Source organism: Oryx dammah, unplaced genomic scaffold, assembly GCF_014754425.2.
Source record: "Oryx dammah isolate SB20612 unplaced genomic scaffold, SCBI_Odam_1.1 HiC_scaffold_12, whole genome shotgun sequence".
In the NCBI taxonomy this organism is placed as follows: domain Eukaryota; kingdom Metazoa; phylum Chordata; class Mammalia; order Artiodactyla; family Bovidae; genus Oryx; species Oryx dammah.
This window is the reverse complement of record NW_024070196.1, coordinates 2,601,984-2,625,525: the sequence shown is the minus strand read 5'-3', so window position 1 is coordinate 2,625,525 and position 23,542 is coordinate 2,601,984. Positions and strand designations below refer to the sequence as shown.

At 36.6% G+C, this 23,542-nt stretch overlaps 1 protein-coding gene across 2 annotated transcripts in view; it reads left to right on the top strand.

Annotated features, from left to right (window-relative positions):
• Positions 1-22,434, top strand: part of RBM46 (RNA binding motif protein 46) — a 45,290-nt gene extending 22,856 nt beyond the window's left edge. Inside the window, exons 4-5 of one of the 2 annotated variants that reach the window (XM_040251340.1) lie at positions 9,701-9,760; positions 21,503-21,588. In XM_040251340.1, the coding sequence (XP_040107274.1) occupies positions 9,701-9,756 (56 nt within the window). In that variant the 3' untranslated portion in view covers positions 9,757-9,760; positions 21,503-21,588. Of the gene's footprint in view, positions 1-9,700; positions 9,761-21,502 lie in introns of both variants that reach the window. The other variant, XM_040251339.1, reaches the window with a different exon arrangement.
• The last annotated feature ends 1,108 nt before the right edge of the window (positions 22,435-23,542 follow it).

Genomic DNA, 23,542 nt, shown 5'->3' with positions numbered 1-23,542 from the left:
TTTCTGTATCTGTGCCTTTTGCTGTCTCTCATATAGGGTCATCATTACCATGCGGTAGTATACTGTATTGGTGCTTTTCTTTCTGACTTACGTCACTCTGTATAATAGGGTCCAGTTTCATCCACCTCATTAAAACTGATTCAAATGCTTTCTTTTTAATAGCTGAGTAATACTCCATTGTGTATATGTACCACAGCTTTCTTATCCATTGATCTGCTGATGAACATTTAGGTTGCTTCCATGTCCTGGCTATTATAAACAGTGCTGCGATGAACATTGGGATACACGTGTCTCTTTCAGTTCTGGTTTCCTTGGTGTGTATGCCCAGCAGTGGAATTTCTGGGTCATATGGCAGATCTATTTCCAGTTTTTTAAGGAATCTCCACACTGTTCTCCATAGTGGCCGTACTAGTTTGCATTCCTACCAACAGTGTAAGAGGGTTCCCTTTTCTCCACACCCTCTCCAGCATTTATTGAGTATAGATTTTTTGATAGCAGCCATTCTGACTGTCGTGGGATAGTCCCTCATTGTGGTTTTGATTTGCATTTCTCTGATAATGAGTGATGTTGCACATCTTTTCATGTGTTAGCCAGCCATCTGTATGTCTTCTTTGGAGAAATGTCTGTTTAGTTCTTTGGCCCATTTTTTTATTAGGTCCTTTATTTTTCTGGTATTGAGATACGTGAGCTCTTTGTATATTTTTGAGATTAATTCTTTGTCAGTTGTTTCATTTGTTATTATTTTCTCCCACTCTGAAGGCTGTCTTTTCACCTTGCTTAGAGTTTCCTTCATTGTGCAAAAGCTTTTAAGTTCACTTAGGTCCCATTTGTTTATTTTTGCTTTTATTTCCATTACTCTAGGAGGTGGGTCATAGAGGATCTTGCTCTGATTTATGTTAGAGAGTGTTATGCCTATGTTTTCCACTAGGAGTTTTATAGTTTCTGGTCTTACATTTAGGTCTTTAATCCATTTTGAGTTTATTTTTGTGTATGGTGTTAGAAAGTGTTCCAGTTTCATTCTTTTACACATAGTTGACAAGTTTTCCCAGCACCACTTGTTAAAGAGATTGTCTTTTCTCCATTGTATATTTTTGCCTCCTTTGTCAAAGATAAGGTGTCCATAGGTGCATGGATTTATCTCTGGGCTTTCTATTTTGTTCCAGTGATCTATATATCTCTCTTTGGGCCAGTAGCATACTGTCTTGATGACTGTAGCTTTGTAGTATAGTCTGAAGTCAGGAAGGTTGATTCTTCCAGTTCCATTCTTTTCTCTCAAGATTGCTTTGGCTATTCAAGGTTTTTTGTATTCCCATACAAATTGTGAAATTATTTGTTGTAGTTCTGTGAAAAGTGCCATTATAGCTTCATAGAGATTGCATTGAATCTATAGATTGCTTTGGGTAGTATACTCATTTTCACTAAATTGATTTTTCTGATCCATGAACATGGTATATTTCTCTATTTGTGTCATCTTTGATTTCTTTCATCAGTGTTTTATAGTTTTCTGTGTATATGTTTTTTTGTTTCTTCAGGTAGATGTATTCCTAAGTATTTTCTTCTTTTTGTCACAATGGTGAATGGGATTGTTTCCTTAATTTCTCTTTCTGTTTTCTCATTGTTAATGTACAGGAATGCAAGGGATTTCTGTGTATTAATTTTATATCCTGCAAGTTTACCATATTCATTGATTAGGTCTAGTAATTTTTTGATGGTTTCTCTAGGGTTTTCTTTTTTTTTTTTGAATATTTATACTATTTTCTTTTTATTTATTTATTTATTATTTTACTTTATAATTCTGTATTGGTTTTGCAATACATTGACATGAATCCACCACGGTTGTACATGCGTTCCCAAACATGAACCCCCCTCCCACCCTCCTCCCCACAACATTTCTCTGGGTCATCCCCACGTACCAGCCCCAAGCGTGCCATATCCTGCATCGGACATAGACTGGCAATTCGATTCTTACATGATATTATACATGTTTCAATGCCATTCTCCCAAATCATCTCACCCTCTCCCTCTCCCAGTGAGTCCAAAAGTCTGTTATACACATCTGTGTCTTTTTTGCTGTCCTGCATACAGGGTCATCATTGCCATCTTTCTAAATTCCATATATATGTGTTAGTATACTGTATTGGTGTTTTTCTTTCTGGCTTACTTCACTCTGTATAATCGGCTCCAGTTTCATCCATCTCATCAGAACTGATTCAAATGTATTCTTTTTAACGGCTGAGTAATACTCCATTGTGTATATGTACCACAGCTTTCTTATCCATTCATCTGCTGATGGACATCTAGGTTGTTTCCATGTCCTGGCTATTATAATCAGTGCTGCAATGAACATTGGGGTACATGTGTCTCTTTCAATTCTGGTTTCCTCAGTGTGTATGCCCAGCAGTGGGATTGAGAAATGCAAATCAAAACCACAATGAGGTACCACTTCACACCAGTCAGAATGTCTGTGATCCAAAAATCTGCAAACAATAAATGCTGGAGAGGGTGTGGAGAGAAGGGAATGCAAACTAGTACAGCCACTATGGAGAACAGTGTGGAGATTCCTTAAAAAATTGCAAATAGAACTGCCTTATGACCCAGCAATCCCACTGCTGGGCATACACACTGAGGAAACCAGAATTGAAAGAGACACATGTCTCTAGGGTTTTCCATGTAGAGGATCATGTCATCTGCAAACAGTGAGAGTTTTCCTTCTTTTGCAATATGGATTCCTTTTATTTCTTTTTCTTCTCTGATTGCTGTGGCTAAAACTTCCAAAACTATGTTGAATAGTAGTGGTGACTACTTGTCTTGTTCCTAACTTTAGGGGAAATGCTTTCAATTTTTCACCATTGAGGATAATGTTTGCTGTGTGATAAACATACAGCTTTTGTTATGTTGAGATATGTTCTTTCTACGCCTGCTTTCTGGAGAGTTTTGTTTTTTTTTAATCATAAATGGATGTTGAATTTTGTCTAAGACTTTCTCTGAACCTATTGAAATAAGCATATGGTTTTTAACCTTCAATTTGTTTATGTGTATCACATTGAGTGACTTGTGAATATTGAAGAATCCTTGCATCCCTGGGATAAAGCCCACTTGGTCATGATGTATGGTGTTTTTAATATGTTGTTGGATTATGTTTGCTAGCATTTTGGTGAGGATTTTTGCATCTATGTTCATCAGTGATATTGGACTGTAGTTTTCTTTTTTGGTAATGTCTTTGTCTGGTTTTGGCATTAGTGCGATGGTGGCCTTATAGAATGAGTTTGGGAGTTTACCTTCCTCTGCAGTTTTCTGGAAGAGTTTGAGTACGATAGGTGTTAGCTCATCTCTAAATTTTTGGTAAAACTCACCAGTGAAGCTATCTGGTCCTGGGCTTTTGTTGGAAGATTTTTGATTACAGTTTCTATTTCCATGCTTGTGATGGGTCTGTTAAGATTTTTAGCTTCTTCCTAGTTCAGTTTTTATCTTATACTTTTCTAAGAATTTGTCCATTTCTTCCATGTCATCTATTTTATTGGCATATAGTTACTGATAGTAGTCTCTTATGATCCTTTGTATGTCTGTGTTGTCTGTTGTGATTTCTCCATTTTCATTTGTAATTTGGTTGATTTGAGTCTCCCTTTTTTTCTTGATGAGTCTGGCTAATGGTTTGTCAATTTTATTTATCTTCTCAAAGAACCAGCTTTTAGTTTTGTTGATTTTTGCTATAGCCTTGTTTGTTTCTTTTTCATTTATTTCTGCCCTAATTTTTGTGATTTCTTTCCTTCTACTAACCCTGAGGTTCTTCATTTCATTTTTTTCTAGTTGCTTTAGGTGTAGAGTTAGGTTGTTTATTTGATTTTTCTTGTTTCTTGAGGTAAGCCTGTATTGCTATGAACTTTCCCCTTAGCACTGCTTTTACTGAGTCCCATAGGTTTTGGGTTGTTGTGTTTTCGTTTTTCTTTGTTTCTATGGATATTTTCATTCCCTTTTTGATTTCTTCTATGATTTGTTGGTAACTCAGAAGCGTGTTGGAGAATGCAGTGGCAACCCACTCCAGTACTCTCACCTGGAAAATCCCATGGACGGAGCAGCCTGGTAGGCTGCAGTCCATGGGGTCGCTAAGAGTCAGACATGACTGAGCGACTTCACCTTCACTTTTCCTTTCATGCATTGGAGAAGGAAATGGCAACCATGTTCTTGCCTGGAGAATCCTGGGGACAGGGAATCCTGGTGGGCTGCTGTCTGTGGGGTTGCACAGAGTCAGACATGACTGAAGCAACTTAGCAGCAGCAGAAGCGTGTTATTTAGCCTCCATATGTTTGTATTTTCAATAGTTTTTTCCCTGTAATTGACATCTAATCTTAGATGCTTGAAATATTTTCAGTGTTTTTGAATTTACTAAGGTTAGATTTATGGCCCAGGATGTGATCAGTCCTAGAGAATGTTCTGTGTGTACTTGAGGAAAAGGTGAAATTCATTGTTTTAGGGTGAAATGTCCTATAGATATCAATTAGGTCTAACTGGTCCATTGTATCATTTAAAGTTTGTGTTTCCTTGCTAATTTTCTGTTTGGTTGATCTATCCATAGGTGTGAGTGGGGAATTAAAGTCTCCCACTATTATTGTATTACTGTTAATTTCCCCTTTCATACTTGTTAGTATTTGCCTTATGTATTGAGGTGCTCCTATGTTGGGTGCATATATATTTTTAATTGTTATATTATCTTCTTGGATTGATCCTTTGATCATTATGTAGTGTCCTTCTGTCTCTTTTCATGGCCTTTATTTAAAAATCTATCTTATCTGATATGAGTATTGCTACTCCTGCTTTCTTTTGGTCTCTATTTGCCTGGAATATCTTTTTCCAGCCCTTCACTTTCAGTCTGTATGTGTCCCTTGGTTTGAGGTGGGTCTCTTATAGGCAGCATATATAGGGGTCTAGTTTTTGTATCCATTCAGCCAGTCTTTGTCTTTGGTTGAGGCATTCAACCCATTTACATTTAAGGTAATTATTGATAAGTATTATCCCATTGCCATTTACTTTGTTGCTTTGGGTTTGGGTTTATAAACCTGTTCTGTGTTTCCTGTCTAGAGAATATCCTTTAGCATTTGTTGAAGAGCTGGTTTGGTGGTGCTGAATTCTCTCAGCTTTTGCTTGTCTATAAAGCTTGTGATTTCTCCTTCATATTTGAGTGAGATCCTTGCTGGCTACAGTAATCTGGGCTGTAGGTTTTTCTCTTTCATCACTTTAAGTATGCCTTGCCATTCCCTTCTGGCCTGAAGAGTTTCTATTGAAAGATCAACTGTTATCCTTATGGGAATCCCCTTGTGTGTTATTTGTTGTTTTTCCCTTGCTGCTTTTAATATTTGTTCTTTGTGTTTGATCTTTGTTAGTTTGGTTTGGCTTTGGGTAGCCTGTCTTTTAATGCTCATGGCCTTGTTCCTGCTTTGCTGGAGAATTAGCTTGGTATGTCTTGCTGTGGAACTTGTTGGCTCTTAGATGGAGTTTGATTTCAGTGTAGGTATGGAGGCTTTCAGATGAGCTGTCTATTAGTGTTCCCTGGAATCAGGAGTTCTCTGATGGTCTCAAGGTTTGGAGTTAAGCCTCCTGCCTCTGGCTTTCAGTCTTATTCTTATAGTAGCCTCAAGACTTCTCCATCCATACAGCATTGATGATAAAACCTCTAGGTTAATGGTGAAAAGATTCTCCACAGTCAGGGACACTCAGAGACGTTCACAGAGTTACATGGAGACGAGAAGAGGGAGGCAAGAGAGGGAGGTGACTAGGAGGAGAAGAGGGGGAAATCAAAAGAGAAGAGATCAATCTAGCCAGTAATCAGTTCCCTATGTGCTCTTCACAGTCTGGATCCCTCAGAGATGTTCAGAGTTACACAGAGAAGAGAAGAGGGAGGAAGAAGACAGAGGTGGCCAGGAGGAGAAGAGGGGGAATCAAAAGGGAAGAGAGCAGGCTAGCCAGAAATCAGTTCCCTAAGTGTTCTCCATAGCCCAGAACACCCAGAGAGATTCACAGAGTTAAGTAGAGAAGGGAAGGGAGAGGGAGGAGATAGAGGTGACCTACAGGAGAAAAGGGAGAGTCAAAAGGGGAGAGTGCAGTCAAGCCAGTAATCACACCCCTGAGTGGAAATGGATACTGAAGATTAGATTCTTAAAGGTACAAAATTGGTAACAAATACCCAAAAGCAAAGATTAAAAATCTAGAGTAGGGGTTAGACTCTCAAAAATAACAATATTAAAAATAGAAAACAAAATCAATCACAAAAATTATAAAAATATATATATGTGAAATTTGCTTTTAAAAATGGAGTTTTTGCCAGGTAATAGTAGATTATAAAAATGAAAATTAAAGGAGTAATAACTAAAACTTTTTAATTAAAAATGACAATAGTAAAAATAGGAATTTCTCTGGAGCTGTTGTGGGCAGTGTCGGTCAGTTCAGTTTTAGATCGTTCCTTGTTCCATCTTGTACTTGTTCTCAAGATCTGTAGGCCCCCTCCAATGCTTAGTCAGTGTTAACTACAGGATTTTAATATGTTGCACCCATCATTTCTACAGCGGTCCTCTCTTATTTGTTTATTTTGGCTTCCTCTGTTTGCAACTCTCTTCTAATTTCTGCCCTGACACAAGGAGGCGAACATGGTCACTTATTTAGGCTGACTTGCTCAGTTCTGTTGCGGGGAGGGAGAAGCACTGCAAAGAAGTGCTGCTGGCATGTGTAGGGAACGCTTGCAGTGTATGGACCACACTGGGTTTGCCCTGTTCACAGAGGCGTGTGCTTTCCGGGTCTACACTGCTCAGGCTCCAGGGTGCTCTGCAGGGCACTATCCAAAGCAGGGCCTGCGTTCTGTGCACTTCACAGGTCTAAGCTGCTCAGGTTCTCAGGAACTCCACAAGGGCACAGACTCTGTTGGGCATCTGTTCTGTGCCCTTCCGAGGTCCGAGCAGCTCAGGCAACCAGGTGCTTGGCAAGCACTGTCCCAGATGGGCTGTGTGTCTTACCACCTCCCCGGTCCCAGCTGCTCAGTTTCCCCAGTATGCCATGGGAGTGCTCTCAGCTGTGTATCTCCTCTGGGGAGCTGACCTTAGGCTGCAAACTCCTGGCAGGGGTCAACCATCCAGGATCCCAGGTAAACGTGGTTAGCGGCTGGGGGCCTGCTCACAGTCTGGTGAAGGATGCCGTCTCGGGCTGAGACTGGAGCAGCACCCCCCACCCGCTTTTGGCTCTGGCTCTCGCGTGCCTGTCTCTGCCCTGGCAAGGGCTAGGGTATGGGCTGTATGCAACCGGCTCACTTTCCTTTGATATTCTTAGTCCTTTGTTCTGTGAGTGGGCCAGGCTGCGTGTTAGAGCCTTCTGTGGGAAAGTTCTCTCTCTCTTTATTTTTCCTCTCTAGCGATTCCCCAGTTTGGGTTGCTGTCTCACATTAGCTTCCTCAGATTGTCCTCAGGGCATTCAGGCCTGGTCCTTACCCCAAGGATTGATGATGCCACCCAGGCCTCCCTGTCCAGCCTCCACTCGCTAGTGGTGGATGCAAGCATCTGGGCTGCTTCTCTGTTGACAGTTGCAGTTAGGCACCTATTCTGTGTGTTCCCCCCCCCCACCCCCGGGTTATGTTGCCCTCTGAGATTCCAAAACTCCCCACAGACCTGCCTGTGAGAGGGTTTCCTACTGTTTGGAAACTTCTCCTTCACGACTCCCTCTCCAGGTCGGGTCTCCATCCCTAACTCTTTTGTCTCTCTTTTTATATTTTATATCTTGTCCCACCTCCTTTCGAAGAGAATGGGCTACCTTTCAGGGTGCCTGGTGTCCTCTGCCAGCGTTCAGCAGTTGTTTTGTGGAAGTTGCTCAGCGTTCAGATGATCTTGTGATGAATTTGTGGGAAGGAAAGTGGTCTCCCCATCCTATTCCTTGGCCATCTTGGGACTGCCTCCATTACCCCTTTATTATAACTCCTCTGGCTACGTTTAATATTTTCTGTTTCTCCTGTTATTTTCAGAAGTATTACTATGGTAGACTTAGGTGTAATTTTCTTAGTTTTTGTCTTAATTGGAACTTTCACCCCTTCTAATCTGAATCAGTGTTTTCCACTTGTTTTAGAAAGTTCTAAGTTATTCTGTTTTCTTACATTGCTTTTGTCCCATTTTCTCTGTTTTTCTCTATGGTATTCCAGTTATGAATTGTTGGACCATTTTACTATATCCCATTTATCTACTGTGTTCTTTTTATACTTTTCCATTCTTTTGTATACTTAGTCTACATATTTTTTCAGGCTGTCTTTCTGCTTATGAATTTCTTTTTCATCTGTGTCTAACATGATAAAGTAATTATTGAATTTCTCAGTTCTGAAATGTCATTTGATTTTTTGTTGTGATTTATATTTTTCTTCCAAAATTTTCAGTCTTGTTTTTTATTTCCTTGAGGATGGCAGTCATAATTATTTTGATGTCTAGTTCCGAAAAGTTTGTCTACATTTCCTATAGCTCTGTTACTGTTGACTTTTATTTCTTGTGATTTTAGGTCACATTATTTTATCTTTTTATATGATTGATTCTTTTCAATTGAATGCCAGGTATCATGTATGAAAAACGTGATGATCTGAAAGCTAATATGCTTGCTTTAAAAAGGTGACCATAGGACTGGCAACCTCAGATTGTCTTAATCTTGGCAGATATTGAGATTTGAATTTAGTCATCTAAACTAAATTAAAATTAGTCTGCTTCTAGTTCTGTTTTATTCAGGGTTCTAGACATGCTTCTCAATTCCAGTCTTTGTCCTCTTATCCTCAGAAGTCTGTCTGTATGTTGCCATCTTCCTTCGTCTCTCAGATCCCTCTTTAGAACTTGCCAGTCTTTGTAGGCAAAACATGCCTCCAGAAGATGTGCACACCTCTTTGAGTTTCTTCCTGTCTGAGATCACAGTCCCACAGTTCTTCAGTCTTGACCATTTTCGGTGCTTTTAGATAGTTAGTTTTTCTTTTAATAAATGTCTGGGTATTTAGTTCTCACTGGGAAGAGTTGACTAAATACCTAATTTATTACATAAAAATCAGAAAATATGGTGACTTTTTCTGCTGAGTTATCTTTAAGATCAGTATTTAAAAGTCTATAGTTTTATGTGGATCAAACATTTTTTACTTGTTCATACCTGAATACAGAGATCCACCAAAATGGATGGACATTCAAAGTTATACTGTATATAGCTTAAGTTAGGCTTCAAGTAGATCAAGTTTAGCTGTTAATAAGTCAGATATTTTTTAAGGTTAGTATTATTTTGGCTATTTATTTCTTTTTAACACAGAGGGAAGTAATATTGATTTTTTTTCAAATTCACTTAGGTTCTTTGGCTATCCACTTATCAAAAATCGGGCAATCTCATTTGTTTTTTAAATATTTTTCTTATTTTATTGATAGAGTAGTCCTTCTTGGAAAAACCAGCTTTAAGGTCTTAATTTGTATAGAAAGATATGTTAATTCTGTTAATGTATTAAATCATAATTTTCATTCCAAAAGCAAAATACTGCTCTTTGTTCATCTTTGCAGAACTTCAGAAATAACTATCACTTGTTTCTTTTTCTCTAAATTTATTTTCATATTTACTAATCAGATAATTTTAACTGAAGTTATCAAGGATTCCATCACTTCCAAGATAGGGATAACATCAATCTAAAGACTCAATTCTTTTCTGTCTTCACTGCTTACAGACAGGGAACACAGTCTCTTCAGCCTGGACCTATGTAGAAGAATTTGGAGAAAATAAGCAGGTAAGAAAAAGCTTCTTAGGAATATTAAGTGATATATTTAGTTTTCAGAAAGCTAGTTATAAATTATTCTTCTTACAGTTTTAAGAAGAAATATTTAAAATTGGCCAATGAAACCTTGTGTCAATTTTTGATGATTATAGCTTTGTTGATTATAGACACATTACACAAAGTTTTAAAAAGTTAAAACAGTTTCCATATTTTAGGACTTCTCAAAACTTTAAATAGGCTAGTGTGTACATTGTAAAGCACCAAGATGACAAACAATATTTTAAAGTAGATGTAGTTGAAATAAACGTATCATAAGTAGATTACCTCAGATTTCTCAAACTAACTTGACAATGCAAGTCTGATTTTTTTCAGATTTATTAAACCAAATTATTATTGATACAGTTTAGAATAAAAATTATTTTTATTAGGATTCACTTAGTTTTTTCAATGTGGTACTGAGGAGGATAAATTTTAGTAGGAAATTAAGGTAGTTTAGAGTTTGAGTAAATATTATTAATATCTAAATTCATTTTTACATATAGAGACAAAAGCAAGGTGTAGTTCACTGGGAAGTAATCCATATGTTCTTGACTAAGTTTTTTACCTTTCTGTACCTCAGTTTCCTCCATGTTAAAGAGAAGATTAGTAGTACTTACCTTGTAAGGCTATTGTAAAGATTAAATACTACTCATCTTGTATAGTTATTTCTTTGTACTTAGTAAGTGCTCAGTAAATATTAACTATAACTCATACTTCAGATACTGTTCATGGGGTTCTTGGGGCAAGAATACTGGAGTGGTTTGCCATCTGTTCCCCCAATAGACCTCATTTTGCAGAACTCTTCATTATGACCCAGTCATCTTGGGCGACCCTACATGGCATGGCTTAAAGCTTCATGAAGTTTACAAGCTCCTTTGCCATCATGACAAGGCCGTGATCCATGAAAGACTCACACTTTTGCATTGGAATGCAAAAGTAGGAAGTGAAGCAATATCTGGAATAGCAAGGCAAATTTAGCCTTGGAGTACAAAATGAAGGAGGGCAAGGGCTAACAGTTTTGACCAGATGGTCAATACCAAGTCAAATTGATTATATTTTTTGCAGTTGAAAATGGAGATGCACTATACAGTCAGCAAAAACAAGACCTGGAGCTGACTGTGGCTCAGATCATGAGTTCCTTACTGCAAAATACAGACTTAAATTGAAGAAAGTAGGGAAAACCACTAAACCATTCAGGTATGAGCTAAATCTTATCTATTACGATTAATATAGTGGAAGTGATGAAAAGAGTCAAGGGATTAGATCTGAAGACAGAGTGCCTGAAGAACTATAGAACTTTAAAACATTGTACAGGAGGTGGTGACCAAAGTCATCTTAAAAAAAAATAAAAAGAAATGCAAGAAGGCAAAATGATTGTCTGAAGAGGCTTTACAAATAGCTGAAGAAAGAAGAGAAGCAAAAGGCAAGGGAGAAAGGGAAAGATATACCCAACTTTAGTTTCAGAAAATGGGAAGGATAGATAAAAAGTCCTTCTTAAATGAGCAATGCAGAGAGATAGAGGAAAACAATAGAAAAATCGCTTTAAGAAAATTGGAGGTATTAAGGGAACATTTTATGCAAGGATGGTCACAATAAAGGAAAGAAAAAGTAAGGACCTAATAGAAGCAGAAGAGATTCAGAATAGTTATCAAGAATATACAGACAAACTCTACAAGAAAGGTCTTAATGACCCAGATAACCAGAATGCCATAGTCACTCACCCAGAGCCAGACATCCTGGAGTGTGGATTCAAGTGGGCTTTGTGAAGCATTACTATGGACAAAGCTAGTGGAGATGATGGAATTCTGATGAGCTATTTCACATCCTAAAAGATGATGTTAAAGTACTGCACTGAATATGCCAGCAAATTTGGAAAACAGCAGTGGCCACAGAACTGGAAAAGGTCAATTTTTATTCCAATCCCAAAGAAGGGTAATGCCAGAGAATGTTCAAACTACCGTCCGATTGCACTCATTTCACATACTAGCAAGATAATCCTCAAAATTCGGGCTAGACTTCAGTAGTATGTGAATTGAGAACTTCCAGATGTACAAGCCAGATGTACAACTTCTAGATGCCTTTTAGAAAAGGCAGAGGAAGCAGAGATTTAATTGCCAGCATTCATTGTATCATAGAAAAAGCAAAGGAATTCCAGAAAAGCATCTGCTTCTGCTTCATTGACTATGTCTAAAGCTTTTCACTGTATGAATCACAACAAACTAGAAAGTTCTTCAGGAGATGGGAATACCAGACCACCTCACTCACCTGTCTCCTGATAAACAAGAAACCTGTGTGCAGGTCATGAAATAACAGACCCAAACGTGGTACAACTGACTGGTTCAAGATTGGAAAAGGAGTATGGGAGTGTTGTATATTGTCACCTTGCTTATTTAACTTATATGCAGAGTACGCCATGTGAAATTCCTCCACCCTGAAATCAAGACTGCCAGGAGAAATATCAAGAACCTCAGATATTCGAATGATACCACACTCATGACAGAAAGTGAAGAGAATCTAAAGAGCCTCTTGATAAGAGTGAAAGAGGAGAGTGAAAAAGCTGGCTTAACTCAACATTCAAAAAACTAAGGTCACAACATCTGATCCCATCACTTCATGGGAAATGGTGAAAAAGTGGAAGCAGTTACAGATTTTCTTTTCCTGGGCTCCAAAATTATCTGTGGACAGTGACTGCAGCCTTGAAATTAAAAGATGCTTGCTCCTTGGGAGGAAAGCTATGAGAAACCTAAGTGAAAGTGAAAGCTGCTCAGTCATATCTGACTCCTTGTGACCCCATGGACTGTGCATGTCCATGGCATTCTCTAGTCCAGAATACTGGAGTCAGTAGTCTTTCCCTTATCCAGAGGATCTTCCAGACCCAGGGATTGAACCTAGGTCTCCCTCAAGCAAGTGGGTTCTTTACCAGCTGAACCACAAGGGAAGCCCAAGAATACTGGGTTGGGTAGCTTATTCCTTCTGTAGCAGATCTTCCCAACCCAGGAATCTCTTGCATTTCAGGCAGATTCTTTACCAACTGAGCTATCAGGGAAGCTCCTAGACAGTGCATTAAAAAGAGGACATCACTTTGCCAACAAGGTCTGTATGGTCAGAGCTGCGGTTTTTCCAGTAGTCACCTACGGATATGAGAGTTGGACTATAGAGAAGGTTGAGCGCTAAGAATTGATGCTTTTGAATTATGATATGGGAGAAGACTCTTGAGAGAGTCTCTTGTTCACCCAGGAGATCAAACCAATCGTAAAGAAATCAACGCCAATCATTCATCGGAACGACTGATGCTTGTGCCAAAGCTCTAATACTTTGGCCCCCCTGATGCAAACATCTGACTCACTGGAAAAGACCTTGATTCTGGGAAAGACAGAAGGCAGAAGGAGAAAGGGGAAAAAGGAGAAGGGTGCAGCAGAGGATGAGATATTTAGATAGGCTCACCAACTCAATGGACATGAATTTGAGCAAACTCTGGGAGACAGTGAAGGACAGAGGATCCCAGTGTGCTACAGTCCATGGGGTAGGACATGATTTAGCAACTGAACAGAACAACATACTTCAGATACAAGCAATATATTTAAATTTGAAACTTAAAACTTTATTTGTATAGATCTTAATCTTAGTTAAGATTTTTAAATGTGTGATGCTATTCTCAGAACTGCCTTCCCTACAAGTTTTTTTGTTCAAATTTTAAAGTATGAGAACTAAATTTACTGATGGAAATGAAACTTGAGAAGAGTTGCTGTCTTCCTTAGAGCTGTATCTCCACCTTGGCTCAGACAGTTTTTGTAGTGAGCTACAATCTTTAAGCTACACTGAAGCCTAGTTTTGTATGTGTGGAGTCGCTTCAGTCATGTCTGACTCTTTGTGGCCTCATGGACTGTAGCCTGCCAGACTCCTCTGCATTTCGGATTCAGACAAGAATAGTGGTGTGTGACCATGCTCTCTTCCAGGGCATCTTCCTAACCCAGGGATCGAACTCGTGTCTTAGGTCTCCTGCATTGGCGAGTGAGTTCTTTACCACTGGTGCCACCTAGGAAGCCTAGTTTGCTATAACTCAAGTCATAATATTCCCTCTCATAGGCTGCTCTTTTATTCCTCTTTTTCCAGATGGTATATAAACTAGCATTAAAAGGAACTTGGCATAATTAAATCTCTTAATACAAAGGTAGCATACTAGAAGTTCTAGGAAGAATTTGTTTGGTCTCTTCAATTTTTTGACAGGAAAGAAGCTAGGTTTCACTTCAGTACAAATAGCTGGACACCTATTATTTTACATTTGGTCCTTTTTGAGCTCTTTTGTTTGTTACATCTTGGCCTCTGAAGACGTTTGAGTTTATAATTTCTGTATTTAACATATTTTAAGGTTTTTTCTGATTTCCTTTTAATGTTTCCCATTATATAGTAGTCTTATCAAAGGCTCTTCCTGTACTGATTTGCACAGTTGTTCAGTGAAACAGCTGTTTCTGTGGTCATGTTTGGGAAGAACCGTGAACTAGCATCCTGAATAACTATAGTACAATTTGTTTAGCTGTTAGATCCATCTTTCCTAAAATTTTCCTAAGATGTTTTTTGGCCCAAGGAATTCTTGTTTCAACAAGAATTGTGTGGGATGTAGTTTGGGAAACTTTTAAACTATCCCAGAGAAATGCTTGGGATTTCTTTATAACTTGTTTGAGGTATAATTAAAATGCAATAAAATGCTCATATTTAAAGTGTACACTTCTGGTCAGTTTTGCTTTATAAATCTGTGAAATCAAGAAGAAGATTTCTGTCACCTTTACTATAATCCAGTTATTCTTCTGGGTCCTCTTTCCCAGGCAGGCACTGAAACTGATTGCTTTCACTGTAGTGATATTAGTTTGCATTTTTGAGGATTTCAAACCTTTGTTTTGGGGTTTCAATTATAATCTTTAGATAATTTAGAATGAAACAGCTGTAATTTGTTAATAATAATACAGATAATTGACAGAATGTTTATGATATATGATATCAAAGTTTTTAGAGTAAGAATTTTAAACCCAAATCTTCAAAATTATATGGGAATTACGGGGAATACCCATATAATGTAGTGCGGAGAAGGCAATGGCAACTCACTCCAGTACCCCTGCCTGGAAAATCCCATGGGCGGAGGAGTCTGGTAGGCTGCAGTCCATAATTTAATTAATAATTTTCCCTCAAAATTGAATCTGAGAAATATAATGATCTAGTAAAATCAGAGAACTAATTAACTAGAAGCTTATAAGGAAACAGTTATAGACAGTAACTTTCTTACCCAGCCTCCTATTACTAAGATTATCATATTCAAACCCTCCTATAAATCATGTTAAAACAGAAATACTGACCTCAGTTACTCTGTGGGCCTAGTCTTAGAGAAACACGTTGGTCACTGCATGTGTACTCTTTGCCCTTATTGTCAGTCACCTGATAGGAAAAATTAAGTAGGAAATAAAAATACTTCAAAAAAATTTACTTGAAGTAGGGAAAGTAAATGAGGTAAAAATACCAGTAAATTTGATACTCCTAATGTAGTCCAGTCAAAAATATTACATAAAAATTTAATTAGTGATTCTTAAATACCTCATAGGTTGTAGTTGCTTAATAATTACCAATTCTGAAAATGCTTTCCTCTGCTTTACAGTTAATTCTTGGTCTTCTGTACTAGGATAGAAATACAGCATAATGAATGATAAATGTTAATTGTTTTCTAACATACATGATTTTAATGTCTATGTTTGAACCCAGCCTTTTAAAAATATTCTAGATATATATAATATTGTTAGAAAAAACTATTTTAAAGATGAAATTCAGTGGTTCAGTAAAAGAAAGTTATTGAGTTACTATAGTTATGGCTATTAGAATATTAGAAATTGAAATAAAAAATGGTAAAATGAAATTTTTTCAAAATTTTGACAGATCTCATAGAAATCTAAAGAAATGCTTAAAATACATGTTAAAGGTGGAAATGTTTTTCACAGGTCAAAACATCGGGTGCTTCACATTGCTGTTGGGAGTGTTAACATGGTATATAGTTTCCTGGAAAATCATTGGCAATACCTCAGAAAGTTAAACATAGAGTTTACCATATGACTCAGAAATTCCATTCCTAGTTACTCATTCTAGAGAATTGAAGACATATGTTCACACAAAATTTTGTGCACGTACTCTTTAACAGCATTATTCCCAACAACCAAAAGGTGAATGTCCATTGATAAACAAATGGATAAACAATTTGGATAAACAAAATGCATTATCTCTATGTGATGACTATAAAAAAGTTCTGATACATACTACATGGATGAACCTTTAAATCATGCTAAGTCAGTTAAGAAAGACCACCTTAATTATGTAATTTCATTTATATGAAAAATCTATAGTAGGCAAATCTGAAGAAACAGAAAAGTGAGTTGTTGCTGGGGCTGGAGGAGATGGAATGGGGAGTGACTGCTAATAGGTACATACAGAGTTTCTGTTGAGGGTCTTGAAAATGTTCTGGATAGTGGTGTTTGGTTGCATAACTTTGTGCATGTACTAAAAATCACTGAATTGTACAATTTAAAAAGGTACATCAGAAAGAAGAGGTGGATATCAAGGTAGAATTCACAGAGCTAACAAGGAGAATAGAAAAAACTAATAACGAGGAATTTACTTTCTAATGGAAAATGAATTTAAAGAGTGTCTGGTTAGAAACTAAAAGAAAAAGATTAACATGAGAGGATACTTTCTTGGAACTTACTTTAAAGTCTCTATTAAGGCTTTCTCCTTTGTATGAAACAAAAGCAGCTAGCGATTCTGTGATGTTCCGTCAAGATGTGTAAGAGAGAAACAGAAAAGCAAGACACAAATAGAATAAATCAGTATACCTGTTTCTTAGTTTCCACTGAGAAACATATTGGTGGCGTTTGTCTCTCATGCTGGACAGAGAAGGCTCGGAGGCCTCAGTGTGTTCACTGCGGAGGCAGGAGTGGCAAGCAGGTGGGACATGCGCTGCCGGGCTCTGCACTCACTCCCTGGCACCACGTGGCACCATGGCTGTGACTCACGATCCTGCTCACTCCAGACATAGCTTCAGAATCTTCTGGAATTAAGGGCCCACTTAAGGTTAAGCCTATAAATCAAGTTTATTCTGTAAAAATGTTTTCATTCAGCATATAAATATGGAATTTTAGAGGATTTGATTAAAATGATATCTCTAATAAAGCATTATATTAGAGCAAGTTACTCAAACATTTTTTTATACAAAAGGGCCTTTTCCTTAAATGTTGCATAAAAGTTTAGCATTTAAAGCAAGGGAATGCAGAGTTGTGTGTTGAAGTGAAAAATGAGGGTATGGGTAGGTGCAAGCAGAAGCCAGGTAGCTTAGTGTTAGTCACTCAGTAATGTCTGACTGTTGTGACCCCATGACTGTAGTCCACTAGATTCCTCTGGTCAGTGAAATTTCCATGCAGGAATACTGGAGTCGGTTGTCATTCCCTGGGGGTCTTCTCAACCCAGGGATCAAACCTGGGTCCTCCTACATTGCGGGCAGATTCTTTACCAGCTGAGCCACCTGGGAAGCTTTAGCACTCTCTCTCACCCTGCCCACAACACCCTTTTGAAACACTTTCTCTCAACCCAGTTTTGAGAAACTTGTCAGAGTAAAAAAGCTTGATCAGGTGGAAATAGTACTTTCCTAGGAGTTAGAAGGCCTAATTTTTAACTTGTTTTCTCTGTTTAACTGTGTGGAATATGGAAAAGTCACTCAAATCAACCATTTTTTGTCAGTAATATTCTTCAGTGAAAGAGGTGGTTCTTCTGAGGACTCAAGCTATTGCTATTTAATATTTTAATTTAGAGAATTTAATTAGTAAAAAAAAATTATTGATATCAACAGTAAGAAAAACCAATAAGAATGATCAGTAAGTGACCATTTCAGTAAAATATCTAGTTCAAGCCTTTGGGTTCATTTTTATTGCAAGTCACTGGGGTCAGAACCAAGACCTAACCAGGACCCTCATAAATCATAACAAAGAATCTTTTCAGATGCTACATGCAGTGAAATATGCCTGTAGCCAGCCTTTGCATCTCAGATCTTTGCAACCTGACTTCTGCAATTTAAACATCTTGGTTGTGTTCCACCAGTCTCTTGCATGCTGTAACAAGTAGGAATGTAGCCCCCATTTAGCAGGCTGTGAGGTTTTCTGAAACCCAGATTATCTGGAGACCTCTAAATTTTATGATGAAATTTTGTGAAAGTAAAAATATTAGTCTCACAGTTGTGTGTGAGTCTTTGCAACCCTGTGGACTATAACCCACCAGGGTCCTCTGTCCATGGGGATTCTCTAGGCAAGAAGACTGGAGTGGGTTGCCATTTTCTTCTCCAGGGGATCCTCCCAACCCAGGGATCAAACCTGGGTCTCCTGCAGTGCAGGCAGATTCTTTACTGTCTGAGCCACCAGGGAATCCTTACTAAACATGAGGGAAATACAAATTAAAACCAAAATGAGATATCATTTCATATCACTGGAATAGCAGTGATTAAAAGCTCTGGCAATAGCAGATGTTAGGTGTGGAGCAGCTGGACCTCTCGTACTTTATTGATGTGAGTGTGCTGCTGTGAATGCACTGTTTAGCAGTATCTGTCTCCACCCTTTCACCTAGCAGTTCTGCTGTGAGTTATGTGCCCCAAAGAAATGAAAACGCATGTTCACAAAAGAACTTGTATAGGAATGTATATAACAGCTTAATCTTAATAGTCAAAGTTAGGAACAGCTCAGGTTTTTATCAATAGGTAAATGGATAAAGAAATTGTGGTGTATTCATACAGTGGACTACTTACTCAGCAATAAGATTGAACAGACTACTGATATAACATGAATGAATCTAGACACAGAAAGTACCTTAAGAATTCATTTTATGTAAAGTCTGAGAACAGGCAAAACTAAACTAAGAATGCTAGAAATCAGAAAGTGGTTGCCTCAAATAGAAGGGCCCTGAAATGGGTAATGGGATCTTCTAGATTGAAGGACATGTTTTTTATCTTGCTTTAGGTGTTGTTTACATAGGTTTTTATAATTAGCAATACTCATTGTAATGAACACATAAGATGTATGCATTTTATTGTATGTAAATTGTGAAAGTGAAAGTCAGTCGTGTCTGACTCTTTGGGACTATACATTCCATGGAATTCTCCAGGCCAGAATACTGGAGTAGATAGCCTTTCCCTTCTCCAGGGGATCTTCCCAACCCAAGGATCGAACCCAGGTCTCCTGCATTGCAGGTGGATTCTTTATCAGCTGAGCTATTAGAGAAGCCCCATGTAAATTGTACCTCAATTTAAATGAAAAATGTAAATTTTACCTCAATTTAAAAAGTGTTAAGACAGTTGAATAATTATCAGTGTAAAACATTCTGAAATTGGCTCTGTGTCATTCCCTTAAGAAGAAGTGGGGAGGGGAGTCCATATCCCAGTCTGAGGCAGAAACAGTGGGATTGAAGAACTAAGGATGTTCATTGGGAAGAAAAAGCAGAGGTGGGCAAGTAAATATATGTTAGGAATTTTAATTCATTTGTTAATTTGTTGTTTCATAGAAATCAGTGATGTTTCTGAGTTCTCTTGTCTGTGATACATAAATTATATATTAGAGGAAATACAATTCATCTAGATTTATCTCACAGTTATTATCTCAACTTTGGTATGTATTATATTTTCTAGACACCCAGATGTTTTCCTGAATATATTTAGAGTTTTAGATTGCAAAATAATTTTTTTTGAAATGCTTGTAAACATCTGAAGCTTATTATTTCCCAATCTTTGTAGTATTAGGGAGAATTTTTTTTCTTTATTTATCCTCTATGAATAAAGCCATCAAAGTGCCCTTTTAATTTTATATTTTAGTCTCCTTCAGAGTGTGAGACTACAGTGGTCATTAGTGTGTTTTTAAATTGAAGATTTACAGTAGGGGTATATAAAAAATGCAGTTTTTCAGACCTAATGAACACTCTGTAGGTAGCCAGTTGTCTGTATCTTCTTTGTGAAATCTTCTGAAAATCTTTTTTAGCCACATTCCATGAACAGACTGCATTAGATCTTGAATGGATATAAACCCAAAGTGAAAGTGATTTCTCTGAAAACTGCATTCTTCCATATACAAAGTATAACTGTTTAAAGATCTGTTCTTTTAAATCATGTTGTCTGTGATCACATTGTTAAAATTTGAAAGTATGAACTATATGAATAAGGAATCAATTGTATTTGTGTGATAATCTTTAGAATCTAGAGAGGAGAGAATCAGAACTTTTTAAAAAAACAGTTATTAGAATTATCAGAAACATTAAGGTTTCTATTTATACTCAATATTGTAATGCTTCGGGCAAAGAGGATCCTTTAAAAGAAGAAAAAAAATTTCTATAATACCTGGATTAATGTTACTTTATAATACCTGGATATTAGGAAAGCAGCTGGTATCAAACGGATAATTCCTTATCCAGTTTCACAATACTGAAAATATTTTTAACTGGATGTCTTGGTATTTGTCTTCTTGTGGCAAACTGCTTTCATTGATCTTATGGTACCATTAAAAGTTTATAAAAATTATTCTAATTAGAGTTTTATAGTGCTAGAAATTAAACTTATATTTAACTGATTTTTATTTTTTCCATTTTTTTTCTTAACTAGGTTCTTTCTGATGTTTCTTGAGCTTATTCCCCTGTAGTTGATCTCATTCCTGTTGGCCTACTGTTAAGTTCCATGACAATACTAGGTTAATGTTCATTTTTAAGCCTCATTTATAGTACCAGGAAAATATGGAAAAGACTTGACATATATATTAGATGACCTATTTTCTTCCATTTCTAGAAGTACCATACCTTTTATAAATAATCATTTTATAGTCATTTTCACACTCTTTGACTTACTCTACACTAAAAAACATAGTTGAGTTTTTGGAAAGTACAGGATTTAACAGATTTGGTCTTTAATGGTCACACACATCTCTAAACATTATAATTAATGAAGCAGGAAATTGCATCTGCATATGATGAATGTTTATTTTGGAACAGTAATATTTCAAATACTGGTTTTCAAAAAATAATTTGGATTAATTTTTGGATTTCCCAATATTGTAAGTTGATAATGGTTTCTTGATGTTTATTTTATGAAGATGATTCATTTTACTGTTTTATGGTACTGGTAGGATTCTGATATTAAGTTGGCTTGTTGAGTTGTATAATTGTTTATATTAATGTTTAAGTAATGAAATATTAGACAGTTTTTGCAATCCAGGGGTAAATGTTTCACCTAACACAATTTTTAAAAAGAAGCAAATAATGAATTCAGTATTTTATATCTTTTCTTCATGGATGACCTACCCCTTAGTGTCAATATCAGATTTAAAAGGAGCTTCATTGTGAATAGAGTAAGAGAAATCAGAGGTTCTCTTTTTTGGTGATCATAAAGACACAAAACAATTTAGAGATATCCAAGAATGCATTCTAGTAAGATCTCTGAAGCATTGTGTCAGTGAAAGTTTACATAACTGACTGATGAAACTGTCAGGATTTGCAATGCAGTGAATGCTGAAATAGTCTTTACCAGCAATATAAGATGATCAGGATTTTGAAAGTTTTAGAACATTATGTTAAACTGTGGTTATAGTTATAATGCGTTGTCTCTTTGAGTTAAATTTGTAAGCATAAAGATGTGCAGCATAATTGTTATGTATTTATTTACAGACTACAATTTCCGTCGCAGCTCAATAAATAGTCTTTCCCCTGTTAGTGCTACCCTCTCTTCTGGGACTCCCAGCGTGCTTCCTTATACTTCAAGGCCTTACTCTTATCCAAGCTATTCCTTGTCACCAACGATACCTCTTGCTAATGGCAGCCATGTTGGACAGCGATTATATATCTCCAATCAGGCCTCATTCTTCTGAAGAAAATACTGTAAACAGGAATATGAAGTTTCTTTGTAAAGCATGCACATTAAAATAGTTTTATTTTAGAATCGGGTTTGTACATTTGGTTTTAAAATGAAAATTATATATTCAACATAGTAAACATCGGTCATAGTAAACATCAGAATAACCTACAGTTGTAAAATGCTATGGTTAAAAAGTTACTCTGATTTCTCTTGATAAAGGTATAACAAACTACTGTTCATTTTAAATTTTGGGGATTTTAAGTAACTTCTGATTCTTGAGTGGTCAATAGAACCCAGAAGTTTGCATTAAATTTTTTCATTGTAACTTTACTAAATAGAGTTTCACAAGTGTTAAAGCACTAGATTTGATTACCAAGGATCACTTATATGTATCAGAGATTAGAACAATTATATAACCAGAAGCATCTAACTATTATGTAAAAAGAAATGAAGGGCAAAAAGATTAAGATGCAAATTTTATGCAGTACTAAAGAAAAAGCAGTCTACCATTGTGGTCCTTGAAAATAACTATAAATATTTTAGTTAATTATTTGTTGTAGAAATAAATTATAATTTTGCTGTTAATATATTCAAGGTTTTTGTAGTTATACTTCTGTGTTTTTGATATTCGATGTATAGTTGAGTAAGAAGTGTTACGGTGTTTTAATGTTGAAATCATGTGTTGTTTAATTTTTGTACTTGAATTCAAATTCTTTGACATTAAATATACAGTGTTTCTAATGTGCCTGTGTCTCACTTGTTTATTATATTAGTATGTGCAAAAAGTTTAGTTCTCACAATTGTCTGGCCCTTCTAAAAACCAATTTCCCCTACTTGGTATGCATAGGCTCAGTGTCTTCATTGGGATCAAAGCAAACGATAATGCAGGAAGAAAATTAATAGTTTTGTGAAACATACTAATAAAGTCCTTTTTAGGGACCAGTAGAAATATTTTGTTGATTTATCCAGTGATATTTTCCCCTCTTTCTGATGAATAATTAATGAACTCAGGTCATTTGGGCTGTTTAATAGTTCAGCAGCATACATCTGTGATCAGTTTCTAATGATGGTTTCCATAAGAGAAAAAAATATTTGCACTGGTTAGATACCAGATACTAGCTTTGATAATCATCTCACTGTATGGAATATAGGGTTTTGACAAGTAGAATATTAAATAGCTGCATGTATTTCTTTTACTGAAGTTATTTTAGCAGAAGTTATTAGAGATAGTAAATTAGTCTTGTTTTCATCCTCTAAAGAAGGTTCATTCCATTGGACCATACTTAATACTTTCTCTAGGTTGTTGCCTTAGATTTTCAAATTTAAATGAGCATAGACATTATCCTTAACTAGTGTTTATTTTTCTCTGACGTCTGATTTTACAGTTTTTAACTTCTGTGATTCACAGCTTCATATCACTCCTTCAGCAAACATACAGTGAGTATTTTGTCAACTGCTTATGGAAATACTCTTGAGATGCAGAGGTGACTCAGGTTCAAACCAGAAGATAAACAGACAAATTAATTGTTTTTCATAGAAACATTTGGAATGGCCCAAATATAATTACAAGTTCCCACATAACTTTTTCACTTAAAATATTATACAGTTGACCTTTGAATAATAAGATGTGTGTGTTCACTTATGTGTGAATTTTTTTCAATAAATATGTTCTGCTATAGTACATCATCTGTGGTTGGTTGAATCTGCCAGTATGGAACCATGGATACTGGAACGTGGATACTCCTAACCCACTGTGTTCTTGGAGGATCAACTGTACATCACAATTCAGAGAGTTTACCAATCACACAGTGCATTTGGAGATCCGTAGTTATATGGTGGGAAACATACAAACT